Consider the following 15,406-nt stretch of genomic DNA (forward strand, 5'->3'; position numbering starts at 1 on the left):
GAGGCTATGCTACACCAAAAGCCATCAAATTTTAGATGATAGTTTTGCATTTTTTTCTTAGTAGTATGTTCCAAAAAAGGTTAATAGTACCCATAAAAATTAAAAATTACCTTCCCAAAGGAGGAATTCTGGCAGAAGTATCAATGCGTTTTAGTAATTCTTTTACTGGATGGTCAGGTTCTGCTATTTTTCCCAAGCAGAGCAAGGTTGGACTCATTCAGTAGTTGAGCAGGGAATGCCAAATTAACACCAGCCTCTGCTTAATGCAAATGTCTTGTTGTGGATGAGAAGCACAATTCATATTCTGAAATAATCTTTAAAGAATCCCATGGCACTCTTTACACAAGTGCTGGTATTTAACTCTTAGTCTGGATGGTTTCCAAGTTGAGTATCTGATTTTTCTGTCCTTAACTTGTATTTAATACCTTTTTGGTTTAGTAGTTTTCTCAGTGGGACTAACTTGTAAAAATATTCTCTGCTGTCAGAGTTGCTTCTTCAGTTGGAGACGGCAATTTCCAATTTATTTTCTATCTTTTGCACTGTTGTGTCTTGGAGTATGTTGCCCCAGAAATTAAATTAGCAGCAGTGTGTTTTAGGTAATTCCATGCAAAGCTTGTGAAAGACTCTAGTATTAAATACTTAATACAGACCATTAGGATTTTAAAGCTCAAGTTTAATTAAGAGACCGTGCTTGAATTTTGCAGTGAACTGAAAATACTGGTTCTCAGTTGTTGCTTGATCTGTTGCCATAGCGTGTAACTATGACCCAGACTGTCTGAGCAATCGTTACATTGAAATGCTTATGCTTCTGTATCCTCAGCCTCGCAGAGGAAGAGGAATTTGAAAGTGGGGAGGTAAGAAATCTGTAATCCAAATTTTCTCCTGTGAGGATGTGCACACCGTGTGTCTTGGCAGCGGACCCTGGCAGGAACTCTGCAAAGAGAGGTTTAAGGCAATTTCTGTGATTTAGTCCTCTGACAGGACTGTTCATACCACCAGGGAAAGGAAAGGGGATGGGGAGGAATTATTACCCTTGATTTCAAATTTCCAGTCTAACCGCCAAGTTGTTACAGTTACAGATCTAGGAAGGTCACTGTCAGCGGGTTTGACTATTTAGATTAATAACAGAGACATTTCATGTTAAATTAGGAGACTTGTTAATGGTTAATAGTTAAGAATTGCAAATTATCTGAAGCAATCTAAGATGGTTAAATTAGCTTCTATGACAGGAAGATAACTTACTGATGGTAATTTGGAATGTCCCAGGACCTAATTTAATACAGTTCCTGCGCACTAGAAGAATTAAGCCGGTGGAAGAACAAAAGGGGCGAATGGAAAATTTTTACTTGATGCACTGGCAAATGGGATACATCTGTGTTATTATTGCGTATCTTACTTAAAATAGTGTGTAGAGAAAATGCTAAGGCAGAATTGTATGTAATGACTCTCTGATCGTGTTATTTACAGATAAATGTTTGTGCATGTCTGTATTTCTTACAAAAACGTTTCTTGAGCTAATATAGCTGGATTATTACCCTTTGAAACTGTGTGTCATTTGATCCTTTCTGAGGAATATATCTTCTGCAGAGCTGGACAGACAGATACAATTCAGAATGGCAAGTCCAAGGAGTAGCTAGTAGCAGGCAGCTGCCTATGCTGTGCTACAGCAGGAGAGTTGTTAGGACTTAAGTGAAATGTGATTTCCTCTGCATGCCAGAACACAGACGATGAGATATCACTCACTAGTCTGAGCTGAAGCTCAAGTGCTAATCTTCCTGCTTTCACGTAGGCCTGTTTTTTTGACTTCTTTCTTACAAAATTCATTACATGTAAAGTTACAGAAAAAACGTACTTGGCTGGAGGTACCTAGTAGACCTACTCTTATGTTGTTAATATTTAAGTTTGAGGCTTAGATTTTTAGGAGGAAAACAAACAAACCCCAAAATCTGTTCTGGCTAGAGGCAGAATGCGTTTGATAATTGGCTCAGTACCATAACACAGAGTTCTCAGTTCTCTTTCTTTCTTTTTTTTTTTTCCCTCCTACTTTTTTTGGTATCTTAAACTTTTATCGTTCCAGTCTCTTTTGTAAGAAGTGGGGCTGATGTGTATACTTTACCAAGGGCAGGTATTTCTCATCATTTTTACTATTTAGAATGGCTTCTGCTCTCCAGTGTATTTAATGACAAAATCCACAAACAAACTCCCAGCTGTGTGGTAGATTTACAAGTGGAAAATAGCAGAACTTCTCTATAGGCTGGGAATTGATCCAGTAACAAACATGATAAACAAAACCATTTGTAGAATTCTTGGAAAAAAATGTACCTGTGATTACAGTTGTGAGCACTGTCCTATATTTTATTTTGCCATCACCGCTAAGGCTTTGCCCTGGGAATCAGGGAGGTGTGGGGACATGGTTACTGAACTGAATTTTATTTTCACAGCAAGGAGACTTCATTTAAATAACCTGTTTAATCATGATTAAATCATGACTGAAATCAGTAAGCAGGAACCCCTGATTAAGCTATTGATTCTAATCCTGCTTTCTGTTTGTACCTCTATTATTTCCTTCAAAGCTTGCTCTTTAAAAATGGTAAATTATGCACTTCTTATTCACTACTTAAGGATGTTTTTATGCCTTGCTGTATTTTTATTGAAAATAAATTAAACATTTAAAAATTTATTTTAATTATGACCTAAATAATCCTGTATGCAATTGCTATACCATCACTTATTTAATAGAGAACTGGTATATTTGTTTATGAAAACAACTTTTGTATGTAAAATTCATAATTATTGAGCCAAGGAATCAATATATTGTTTCTGCTTGTTAAATTTAGCTTATCAAGAAGATTTGCATGTCTAAATATTTAGATAGCAAGGAATTAGGCATTTAACCTGCACAGCTGTGGTTGTAAATTATGCACGCAATTGCATTTGGGGATGTTGCTGATGCTGAAATTTTGAAAGCACTAGAGCTTTTTATTCCATTCTGAATTTTTCTTGTATTATTTACAAAAGAAAGAAAAAAAGAGGGGGAACAAAAAACAACAAAGAAATCCAAACACCACCCCCAACCTCCTTTAACATAAAGGAAATAGTTTAAAGCTTGAATTGACCTCAGTGTTAAAAGTAATTTTATTTGTATTATTAATGGCATGTATGTTAATGGTCAACTGTAATATGGCTTACATTTTGATAATTCAAAATTTAATTCTAATTAGATATTTTTCTAATAGCTTTAAAGACATCACATTTACCTTGAGAGGCCACACTTTCATCTTCATCCATCTGCTTTAGAGTTGCCTGTGAATGTGGTGACATAGTACATTTGGTGGGGTTGAAACCATTTTAAATAATTTTGTCTGTTTTGGCTGCTTGTTCCCGCTTAGTGTAGTGGTTCTCTATCTTTCTGCTTTGTACTGGTAGGGCTGTTTCTGGGACTGTATTGGGTGACTATAAAGCAGTCAGGTTTTGGTTGGTTGGTTTGTGACTTCTGGTGGTTTTGAGGGGAAGGCAAAATTTTAACTGAACTAATTTCATTGATCCTGTTTTGCTCCACAAAGCAATTGTCATTGCTGCTGTAGTGGGGCCAGTGAATGGCCACAAGAGTTGCACTGGGACACAGGTGGGACAAGAACTTAACATATAAGCAAGCTCTGCTGGTGAAGCCTATTTATTGTAAAGCCACTTTCTCAAAAGTTTGGCCCATGGCAGGAAAACTAGATGAAACCTTTGAAGATTTTAAAACAAAGCTTAGACTTTTTGCCATGCTTCTCACTCTTCTTGATAAGCTAGTTGGGATCCATGAATTTTAGACAGATGATATGCAGAGTGCCATCATTTTATGGTGGCTCAGATGTCTTTCTGGTTTACCTACAAGTCTCCTTTGGTTGCGACGGTAATGTACTGATAGATCATCAGGAGTGAAAAACTCTGAGCCAATGGCATTGAAAGGATGCACACATCCAGGGAGTTTTTGATTCAACATACTTACAACATTCTTTGGTTTGGATAAGGCAAAAGGTTTCTCTGAGCCTTCCCTCAAAGCATATTTTGTGCACTGGGGACTTACACATCTCTATTAAAAAAATACATATTCCTGTAGAACTTGCTGCAAGTCTTTTGTCTTGATTTCATAAATGAAATCACTTCTCTAGAGCTCTGTTCTGAAGTACCCCTAGCCTCCTGGCAATGATCTGCCTTTCACACTTTCTGATTTAAAGAACTGAAATTTTGCTTCAAGCGTTATGGCCATTTTAGAACGCTGTACTTGGAGAATTTGTCGCTGGACTAACAGGTTACAATCTCTCTTCTTGTGCACCAGGTGTGCAGAAGCATACAAAGTAAGCCTTTGCCTGTTTAATCTGTTAGGTGCTCTGGTTTCTCTTATCAGTCAGGCAGATGGTGTATTGCTTCAGTCTAATACAGCTAGTACAGCTAATTCAGCTAATACAGGTTTGACTTCCTTAAACTATGCACTGATCAATAATGTTTGGTATCAAGAAATACAGAGATCTTTCAGAGATATACTCGGAGAGGGTAAGTTAAACTATTGGCAAATCCAAGAAAGGCAACTATAACCACAGTGTGCTGTAATGTTTAACAAAGTGATCATATTATGTGCATGGCAGTTGTCCTCTGTTATTGAAATGCTCCCACTGAATACTTCAGGGTGATTGTTTTTTTAACATTATTGATGTCATCTGTACTTAACTCTGGTTCTTTCTAGGAACAAGTCAGTTTTACATCACTACTGATTTTGACCAAGCATTGAGATTCTAATCACATTAATAACTCCTGAGTATAACTGCGTGCTGCCCTTCATTGTGTTTCAAGTACTTGTTAAAAATACTGATGCTTTTCAAAAGTTAAATCTTTACCAATGCTTTTTAAAAAACTTTTGTGCTAATTCAGGAATAATTTTAGGGAAAAAACTTATGATTAATATTGCCCTCTCTGCAGCAACAAAACTGATAGCTCTTTGCTTAAGTTGTTTCCACCTGCTGATATATGAGACCAGGTAGGAAGTGTAAGCCTCAAAAAAGATGATGCGAGTGAATACTGCTTTTCACTGCTGATGCAGAGAAATGGGTCACTGAGGATTGAGGTAAAAAAAATATTGTTTGTTCCAGAGTTTGCTCTTTGACTTAGCTGGGAATGAATATAGCAAGGAAAAAAATTGAAGGGCTTATAACATTCTTTTGATTTAGCTTCTGGCATCAGCAGCTGCAGAAAGAGAGAAGACCCTATTTAAAAGCATGTTTAGGTATAGATATATCTAAAATGTCTCTAGTTCTAACACTTATGTCAAGGAATGAAGACTTGGGGCTGTAAACCAGTGGATGGAGAGAAAGGACTTAATGTTCGTATGTCACTTCTAAAATTATAAACATGGTTTTGCCAACTTGCCTGGTGGTACTTGCGTGTATTGGCTAGTTTTCTTGTGTTTCTTCTGTTGCACAACTTGTGCCTTTTCGTAGTTTTACTGTCATATCCCATTCATTTTTACTAGATTGAAAGCACTCTAATTTCTTTTAAGTCTTAAGCAACTTGGGACTGGTCAGCTATGGATAGAACTGTCAAAGTCCTTTCCTGCTGGAGGAGCTGTCGGCTACCCTGGAGCTGTGGACAGTGTTCTTAACTGGTCTAATTGTGACCATAACAATTCACTTCGTGGCTGCTTTTTCTAATGTACACTTACCTTTTTTGTATGGTAGATGGCATACAGATGGTAAATCTTTAACAGATAACTGCTGTCTCATTCCAACAGCTTAACAGCCAAATGACAGTGTTTCATTTTGACATTGGCTGTTTTTCAGTCTTGAAAGCATCATTTGGCTGTGTTTTGCCATTAGTATTGCTGCTACCTCTTGAAGTGTAGTGATTAACAAGTGTGTTGCATCATTTCAGGGATCTGCTCTTTGCCTAAGAACTTGTGAAGATTAAATGGTAGTGGTAGTGTTTTGTATATTTAAATTTTGAGTCCTATAACTTGATCTTGAAGCATCATATGCTGAACATATTTCCTTCTTCCAGTAATGTATATGGAGGGGGATAAGTTGTAAACCCATGGAGTTTTTTCAGTACCACTGAAGTAAATGGTAAAGTTTTAATGGACTTCAAAGAAATGTATAGGTCAGGACTACATTTTACTAATACAGAGAGATTTTAGTCCCATTCTGCTTGGTGGCAATCTGGAAACAGGGCAGACTTCGAACATCTGTTTTGCTCCTGCCAAAAGTTAACAGAAATGCCCTTCCATTTAATCTAGAATTGACCTGAAGTCATTAAAAATAAGTTGAGAAGAGCCATCTCTCTCCACAATGCTGAACAGACATGATCTGCTCTTGATGGTATGGTAATGTGTAATGGAGGAGCCTGGATATTGATTAGTAAATGACAACTGAGCATGGCAGTGTTAGAGAGAAAGGGATTTACATTAAACATGTGGTGAATCCTCAGGAGGCTAATGCTTCTTTACAGTAAATGCTCTCTTCTGTTGTATTTATGTGATCGCACAGGAGCTTTGAAGTTCTGATTCACAAAATTAATAAAGAGACTTCCTCTTATTACTGCTTTGGTTCTGCTGCATGCAGGGTACCATGACTTCAGAAGAAAAAAAAGTGGGGGGAACGGGGAAGAAGTGAGCTGTGATTTTTGCAGAGGTAGGAGAGGGTTCTTGCTTTCTCTGCCCTAGCTGAATGGATAAACTCCCACAGCTCAAGCATAAGAAAATTGCAAGGCAAGGAAAGTAAAGGGACAGAAGATTTAGATGACAGGCCACCTCGAATTTGGGACCAATGGATACATTTACTTTCAAAGATTCTACTCCCGCATCCTCTTTGCAATACTGAAAGTGAAGTGCTAGTTTGCATTTCACTGTTTTGTGTATATTAACTGTGTTCTGTAAATACAGTTGAAACAAAGTTTTAATTAAGCAAAACTGAGATTAGAAACAGGTACTACATATCTTCAGTACAAGTATTTAATAGCCAATACTTAAAAAGGGGTGCTGCATCACTTAATCAGGATTTTCCTTGAATCAAGCTCTATAGCTTGCCACAAAGTAACTTCTGCTTTCTGTAAAAGCTAGGTTACAAAGGGAACCATGTTTAACTTCTGCGTTATGCCTTAAGCATGTGAAAGTGAGAAATGGGTGACAAGTTATTGTGAGAAGGAAGATGACCTTTTGAATTTGAATAACATTTGGTGTGGCCAAATAACATTTGTCCTTCCAGCATTTGAAGAGCAAGGAAAAAAAGTAAGCAAAATTTCTTTAAAAAAACCCTATAAACCCTAATCTTCTGTGTTTTTCGTTCAGTTACATTTCTTGCATTGTGCAGACAAAGATCTTGCCCCAGAGACGTAGAATGAAAATTGGATGAGTACAGCTCTAGGATGTACAACCTACCTATCCCTCTGATGAGTCCACTCCATTTTGATGTGAACTTCTGCTTTCTCTGCAGTCTAAATGAGCAAGTCATTTAAATGCTTCTGTGGTTTTAATTACACCAGCAACTGCGGTGAGGCAGTGCAAATACCATACTGCTTGCCCTTGCTTCTTAAGCTATGCTGTCTTGTTTTTTCCATTCTAACGTAGTTTGCTTCCGTCGTAGTTTCAATGCAGTTCACATTTTGGAGGGGAGGTGCATCTGTGAGACCTAAATTTTGTACAAGTGTGATAAGTGTGATGTTTATTTTCAGTGTGTGTTTTTTGTTAAAGCACACTGATTTAGACTTGGCCAGTGTCACTAATCCCTGATGGTGGGGGAAGTTCTGTTCTGGTAGGAGTAGGGCTTGTAGGAGTATGGGGAGGGGAAGGGCTGGTTGGTGAAGGGTGCCATTCATAGTAAAGTTTCTACAGTTGTTGTTGAAGACTAATTTATTTCTGGTTCCAGAGAAGCATACGTATTCTGCTATTGTCTCTTGCACTAGCCAGACTTGTTAGGGTTTGACAAAACTAGCCATGGCCAAACTTTTCAATTTTAGGGAGCGCACACTTGATGCAGGTTTTTTTAACATATAGATCAGTTCTGTTGCTGCGTTATAACTAGTCATGATCTGAAAAGTGGATGGAAGAAATAAGTGCTCTTCTGAAGTTCTTCTGAGAATGCTTTCTTGCCTATGATTTGGTTAATTGGACCTGGTCCAATTAAATCAATGCTGGTCAGGCCCTGAAAGTGCAGGGAGTGTCCCTTTTACCAGGAAACAAATGGTGCAGGCATTCTGGCCTCTTAACTACCTCCCCACATGGGCAAACCAAGGACCCTTGCCTGGGCAGAGCTTTTACTTTGTTGACCATACCATAAAGCATAGCTTTTGGTTTTTTCATCGTTTGGTTTTTGGGATTTTTTTGTGGTGGTTTTTTTTTTTTTTTTTTTTTTTAAATGTTTTCACTTACTTCTCCTTGACTGGTAATGTCCTCCATGTTTAACTGGAGCTCAGGAAAAAGAGGATGAAAGAAGGAAGATACGTATGTATAGATACATCTTCCTTCTTCTATCTATATCTATCTATATAGATAGAAGAGACATAGGGAGAGATGGATATAGATATATATTTCCTTTTTCAAAAATATATATTAAAAATGTGTTTAATTTTAATCATGCAGAAATATGGAAAAATAAGTGAAAGAGAAGGTAGAATGTGCCCCAGGCCAGAGCTGCAGCATCTGTGTGTTGGAGTCTGTTAAAATAGGTTCAGTGGTGAGGAAATGGTCTAATGAAAGTGAATACTCTTTGCTCCAGGAGAGCTCTCTTTTCCTGCTTCCACTTGTCAGTCTACAGAAATAGTAGAAAATGTTCCTATGCCTTGTTAGGACTGGATAACCATAATACAGAAAAATGATATACTAATGAAAAGAATGGTTAGCATCCAAGATGGATAATGTTGGTGTAGAGCAATGTACTTTTACATATGCAAGTGGACAAGAATGGGGATGATGAGAACTAAGATTTTGGATTGGTTTTCCATTGGAGGGATGAGAAAGGATGATTAAACAGTTGAATTAAAAAGTAGCATTTGATTAAGAAGATACATAAAGTTTCATGAAAGGGGATGTATTTGTGAAATGCCAGCAGAAGTAAGTGACCATTGATTAAAAGCATGAATGTCTGCAGTGGCTGTAGTGTAGTCTGGACAGTGCTGACTGTCTACATGACATAGTGATGGAACAGGTAGTGATGGGGAAGTGCCTGTGATTTATGATTTCTAACTCCATCTGAAAGAAGAGAATGAAAAAAATCAGGGAATCTTGCTTCTGCTGTAACTAATCAAAAGCCATTAATGATGCAGTTTCCATGTAATATATATGTACTCTGTACTGTTTCACAAGTCAGCTTCGTTGATTACAATCCTGTTATCACCTGTATTCTTGGACACTCAGCTCTGTATATGTCTTTGTAAACCATGTGTGATGATTGAGTAGCTGAAGTCTGAAAATTCAGGAAGCGATGCAGAGACAAAACCTGTGTGTTCTTACACACATGCACACACCCTTCTTTTGGCTTACCTTATTTGAGAATTTTTTTTCTTATTTTGGGAAGGAAGAATATGCAGTTACTTAGCTATGGTAAGATGCATCTCATCCGGGAATACAGACTCTCCCTAGGGGCTATATGGAAGATGCTGAGGCTTGTGGGAAATAGAAGCTGCTGTTTCAGATAACTGCATAAGAAGTGGTGGATAAATTTGGCGGGGGGGGGGGGGGAGTAATAGTAAAAAAGAATGAAAATCTGCTGCTTGATACATAATCAAGCTATCCCAGCATGATTTAGACCTTAAGTTTAATTCCAAGACATCTAATTTTCTTGAATCTCCCTTACATGATAGACATTCTGCGTTTAAGGACAAAAGAAATAATGACATTTAATGTCTCCAATTTACAGTTGCATCATTACACAAACATGATTTCCTATTTTAATTCAACAATGTAGATCTTTTGTCAAGTGTGTGGAACATAGCTAATTGACTACAGCAGGAATTATGCTATCATTAGGTAATTATTTGAAAGGCTTTGTCTTTAAATGCAAATGCCTGAAACCACTTTGATGTCTTAGGACTTTTTTCAGTAGAACCATGTCAATCTGAACAGCTGCATAATTTGTTTATTCTCTAATACTGATTTTTGTAAATATCAGCATTGTTCTGCAAATCATTTCCTTCAAAACAGAGCATCTTTGTTTCATATCCTAATGACAGGATGGTCTAAGTTTATAGGCAGGGGGCTAAGTGATGAAGTCGGCCTATGTGCTTTTTCTGGTTCTTTGAGGAAGCATTATTCCCTAGAAAATCAGATCTAGCAATCTTAGTGTGCACATCAAGTGGTCCTGATGAAAACAAAATAATAATGAAGATTTGCAAAATATGCTTTCATAAAGTGTAAAGTTTTAAATTCTGAAATTACTTTGCAAGAAAGATGGCTGCCAAAATGTCTTAGCATGGCGTGCTTTGCTGTCACCCTTTTTCAAAGCAGTTCTGTGGAATTCTTCCTATTGGAGGTGACTGCATAATGAAAAGCAACCTGCAGGAAATTAGTAAACTGCAATGTGCTAAAGTGCACAAAAGTCTTCAAAATTTACTACTTTTTAAGAGATGGGCTGTTTTAATCCATGATAATCGACATATATTAGTCTGTAATGGCACAGAGCAAGTGGCATATAAGATGTATTATAAGAGATGGTAAAAAGGTCTGAGTTTGCATTTTAAAATAGAAATAACTTTTTCACAAATGCATTAGAGAAACTAGGGACCATTAAGAAATGATTAAGATGATAAAATTATTAATCACAAAGTAAGTGTCTTTCTTCAAATCCTATTTCTATTTAGCAGAAATAAAGTCTGTGTGTGCTGCTGCATGACAAGAGTGTAATGGATGTAAGTAAAAAGAGAACTCCAATGGAACAAATGAAACGCTGCTTGGAAACTTTGCCTACAAATAAATCAACAAATCCAAACAGTTGTCACCATAGTGTATCAAGGGAACTAGCAAACTAATTTGCAGTAACAGTGACACTAACTAGAACCAGACAAGTGTCTGAAGACTGGAGAAGAGCATGAGCAGCTTTTAGGGGAGAACTCGAGTGCATCTTCTGTTTGGTGGAATATATAATGGAATAAATAATTTATGGAAATCAATAAATGTTTGGAAGGTAATGGAACCATAAGCAAAAGCACTTACAGGCTTCTAGCAAATTAATCTTGCCAGACTCCCTTTGTTTTGCTTTCCTGAATAGTAGCCTACCATTAAAGAGAAAGCAGCAGTGTCCTAAGTTCAAAATAGTTCAGAGTGTAACAATTCCAGATAGCAAAGTTGGATGGCTGAATACCTATCAACCTTCCTTGAATTTTCACCTTCACTTAAATAAACAGATTTGACTCATTAACTTTCTATTTGGGACACACTGCAATTTGGACACAAAGTAAAATACACCCTATTTGCATCCTGCTCAAGGAAAGAGTCTGTGTCAGGAGCAGCTGGTCTTTCACGTAGCTGTATCAGTCTGTTAGAAAGCTGATAGTTTTCAGGAGAGTTCATAATTACTTAGTGCCTTTTTATATGGTGGATGTTCTACTTATGGGAGGTCTGTAGAAAGATATAATCTGAAAGCCTAATGTATTAGTTTCTAGATAGGTAACTGTAAGAGTGCAAAATCTACAGAATTACTTCTCAGCTGGTTTTAGTGTTTGACTCTGTGGAATAAGATATGCAGGCTGGAGCAATTCAGTATAGCTACTAATAAGCAAAACTTTCTGGTTTACCTCTGCAAAGGTGTGAGAGAAAGTTTTTATTCCCTTGATTTGCTTCTTCAAAAGTGCATGCAGGAAATGAGTATCTAAGTCTGAGCTGCATCCCACATTCAGTCAAAACATATCTTATTTAAGAAGAATGCTACATTTATGCGCAACTTCCCTTTTTTGGAAAGCGGCAGTTTTAATAAGCTTATTAGATATAAAAGTGGATTGTCAAAAGGGAACTCAGAGATGGGTCATATGTTGATTGATTGATTGATTTATTTATTTATTTATTTTTAAACAGCCACCCAGGTTTTTCTAGGAAGGGGGGGGAGGGGAAAGAAAGAACTGAGGTTCATACTAATTCACTGTTGAATAAAAATAGACAATGCAATATTCCATATAATGGCAGCAGATTTCTACAACAGTAGTAAATGAACCTCGTAAATTTGTACCTGGCTAGCTGCATTATCTGCAGATTTGTATTAGTGATCTTAAACTCCCATAGGTCTTTATTTAGAGTAGAATTTTGGGAACCTGAAACTCCTTCAGCTTTGAAGCATTCAGTATATTCAGTAAATGAGTACTTTTCATTTTAAGCACTGCATGTGGCATACTTATTTTTCAGGGTTTGCTGTCTTGCTTTTGTCTGTTGCCAGTCATTTTGGTTTTTGTGTTCCTGCATGTTGCTGGTTTTTTGACTCTGTAATACTTTTATAAGTGTTTAGCGAGTGATAATAGCTGTAAGTCACAGCTGAGTATGCCTGCCTATTGGATTTAGTTTTCCCACAGCAAGACTTCATGGCCTGCTGAAATATGAGCTTGCATACAGTTTCCTTGCCGAGGAGAAGAATAATGGACTGCAAAACACATTCTGTTGCTGTTAGCTTTTCAAGCGGATTGAGCTATTCATTGGAAAAAGTGTGTGCTACAGCAATTAAGTTCATCCCTATGCTCAGTCAGCTCGCCATTTCCAAAAATGAGATGGACATCTATTTTGCAAAGAGGCTAATGTTTTATTGATGGTAGAAATTATTAACTAAAACTGGAAACGTGCAAGGAATGGAGGTTTGGAGCACAGTATGAGACTGTAAAGGAATTCTTTAACGTAGGTATTAGTCACCTTATGACTGTGTCATACACTGAACTGGTTAAAGCACTGTTTGTGGCAAATGGGAAGGCAGAAAACCTTTGGCTTTCACACTCTGCTGCTTGTTTTGTATGTAGGTAGAACCTCACTGCTGAGACAATGGTGGTCAGTGAAAGAAGTTACTCATTTCAAAACAGCTTTATAAACACTGTGCATCAAACACTGCTTTTCAGCATTTAAGGTTTGCTAGATACTTTGTCTCTTAAACTAGCATCTCTGTATACATGTGATCTCAGATAGGGAGCTTTAACAAGTGAACACTTTGTTACTCTCGGAGGAGTAGGGGTAATATGTACGATTCAGACTGTGTTGAACTAGTAGAGTCAGCATGGCAGAGTGTCTTTTGAGGATGAAAATGTTTATCAGAGGACCTTATTTTATCCTTTAGGTTACCAATGGCATTTTTCAGCTTAAGCATATCTTTCTGTTAGTTTTCCCCAAAGTACTGCCATGAAAATGCAGCAGTCTCTCCAGTCTGGGTGCTTTGGGAGAGCAGTGTTGTTCAAGTTGAGGAAATTCACACTACAAAAATGCGGTTGTCAATGCCATAGGTATTCTTTGGGTGTAGGAACTGAATAGTTGTTCTGTTTTTCATTACATTTTAATGTGTACACTGAATGTTTTTCAGGAACTCCAGGAAAGAACTTAATGACATACGGTTTGAGTTTACTCCAGGCAGAGGTAAGGCTCCTTCAATTTAATTATTCTCTTATTGCTCAAAAAGGTATTTCAGAAATTGATTACTGCTTATGGTTAATACAAACTACCTCTCTGGAATGTTTCCTACTGTGCAGAGCTTTATATTGAACTTTACTTGAACAAGAATAGCAGATGTATGTAAATTCTAGTGTCAAGGTTGCATAATATATAGTATATATTAGAAGACTTGATCCACAGTATACTTTATCAATTTCATGTCTTATCGAAACGATCTATGCGGTATATAAGATCTTGCATAGCAATATTTACAGCTTTGGAATTTCCATTTTCACATTTGGAAAACATTGTAGGAAATGGAATATAGTAGCCATAAAAGTGTATGTGGTGATGGTGGTAATATTTGAGTTTCTTTCCCCTTTGTAATAAAAGAAGTTGTGTTAGCAAGTATGAAGTGCACACCATTTTTCAAATGCTGTCTTCAACTGAAAGTTGAGTTGCATCTCTAGCTTTGGTATCATCACCAGAAAGAAATTTTGGCATTGAAACTGTAAACTCTACTGCATGCTTGTAGAACAGTATTGGCTTTCCAGTGCTAAGAGTTGTAAGAACTCATAAAGTTACTTTTGTTTGAAGAAAACCAAGTATTATTGGGATAAAATGCACAGGAGGCTGATATGTTGAGTAGGAGAGTATCATCCTTATTAAATAGCAACCCGTTGAACTATGAACACATTTCATATTTCTCAGAAGTCAATATTCACTAGATTTAGAATAGCCTTCAAAGAGCTTCCGCCTAAAAATGAATCCAGATTGGAAGAGGTGTCTCTCTTCCTGTAAATCATAGTATCTTTCATGTGCAGTAGTTCTGTGCATGGATATACTCTCCGTTGTCTGCCTGCATTTCTCATTGATTTTGGCAATGGGTAATAACGAAAGAGATCTCTTACTTAATTGGGCACAGAGCATCCTGGTTTAGGCACTTGTTAAAAGAATTACTTAAATACTCTCTAAACAGTTACATAAGCCATTTCAGAATTCCTGCTTGGTCAGAAAATAGAGGATACGACATACCGGGACTGTTCCTAGTAGTCAGTCACTGAGGCAGCCGGAAGGCGGCTATGATTCTCATCTTCAAAGCTCTCCAGAAATTGCAGCTAGCTCAGCTATATTGTTTTTCACCCGTGTGTGTTTCTTGAGGAAATGATGCAACTTTGTGTAACTGCCTCAAAGCATGTGCTCCATGCAGATATTTGGTTTTGAGGCCATATTACAGTTGAGACTTAGCTGGAATTTAGGCTTGTTCCTGCTGTTTCCTCCTGCTTACCTCTAAGCCTTCTAAAGTCTTTATCAAGGAGCAAGTACTAGTCACAGGAACTTAGGAATTAACCCACTCAGATACAGCAATTGACGGAAAATCGATCCAAAGCTCTGAATTTGCTGGGTGACAGTACTTAAAAGCTATTTTAAGCCTAAAGTTGAAAATAATGACTGTTTGTGTAACTCCTTTGCCCCACTGGTAACAAACAAGAAAGCCTATATAGCACGTCTCTGTCCAGATATGCAGAACAATGGAGGGGATAAAGAAAACAGTGAAAACCACACCAGAACATAGTTTATTTTCTTGGTTGTGAAGATACTGAACTTGTAAACTGTGTAGGAGTATGTAGTTAGATAATAGAGGAGAAATGCTAGTGGCCAGGAAAGGTCTGTAGGGGGTTTGCAATGAATCAAATCATCACCTCATGCGTTTTGCTGTGCAGAGGCTGATAAGATAATTATCTTTTTTCCTCCTAATTAAAGATAATTTTGAATTCAAGCCTGCCTCCATGGGTGTGTTGGAACTAAAATATATTTTTGTTAAAT

General features: G+C 37.3%; 1 protein-coding gene across 1 annotated transcript in view; it reads left to right on the forward strand.

The window, feature by feature from the left end:
• STK39 (serine/threonine kinase 39) overlaps positions 1-15,406 on the forward strand; it is a 106,736-nt gene that overhangs the window by 70,716 nt on the left and 20,614 nt on the right. Inside the window, exon 14 of the mRNA XM_050899811.1 lies at positions 13,512-13,564. Coding sequence (XP_050755768.1) covers positions 13,512-13,564 — 53 coding nt within the window. The remainder of the gene's footprint in view (positions 1-13,511; positions 13,565-15,406) is intronic.

Source organism: Gymnogyps californianus, chromosome 7, assembly GCF_018139145.2.
Source record: "Gymnogyps californianus isolate 813 chromosome 7, ASM1813914v2, whole genome shotgun sequence".
NCBI lineage: Eukaryota > Metazoa > Chordata > Aves > Accipitriformes > Cathartidae > Gymnogyps > Gymnogyps californianus.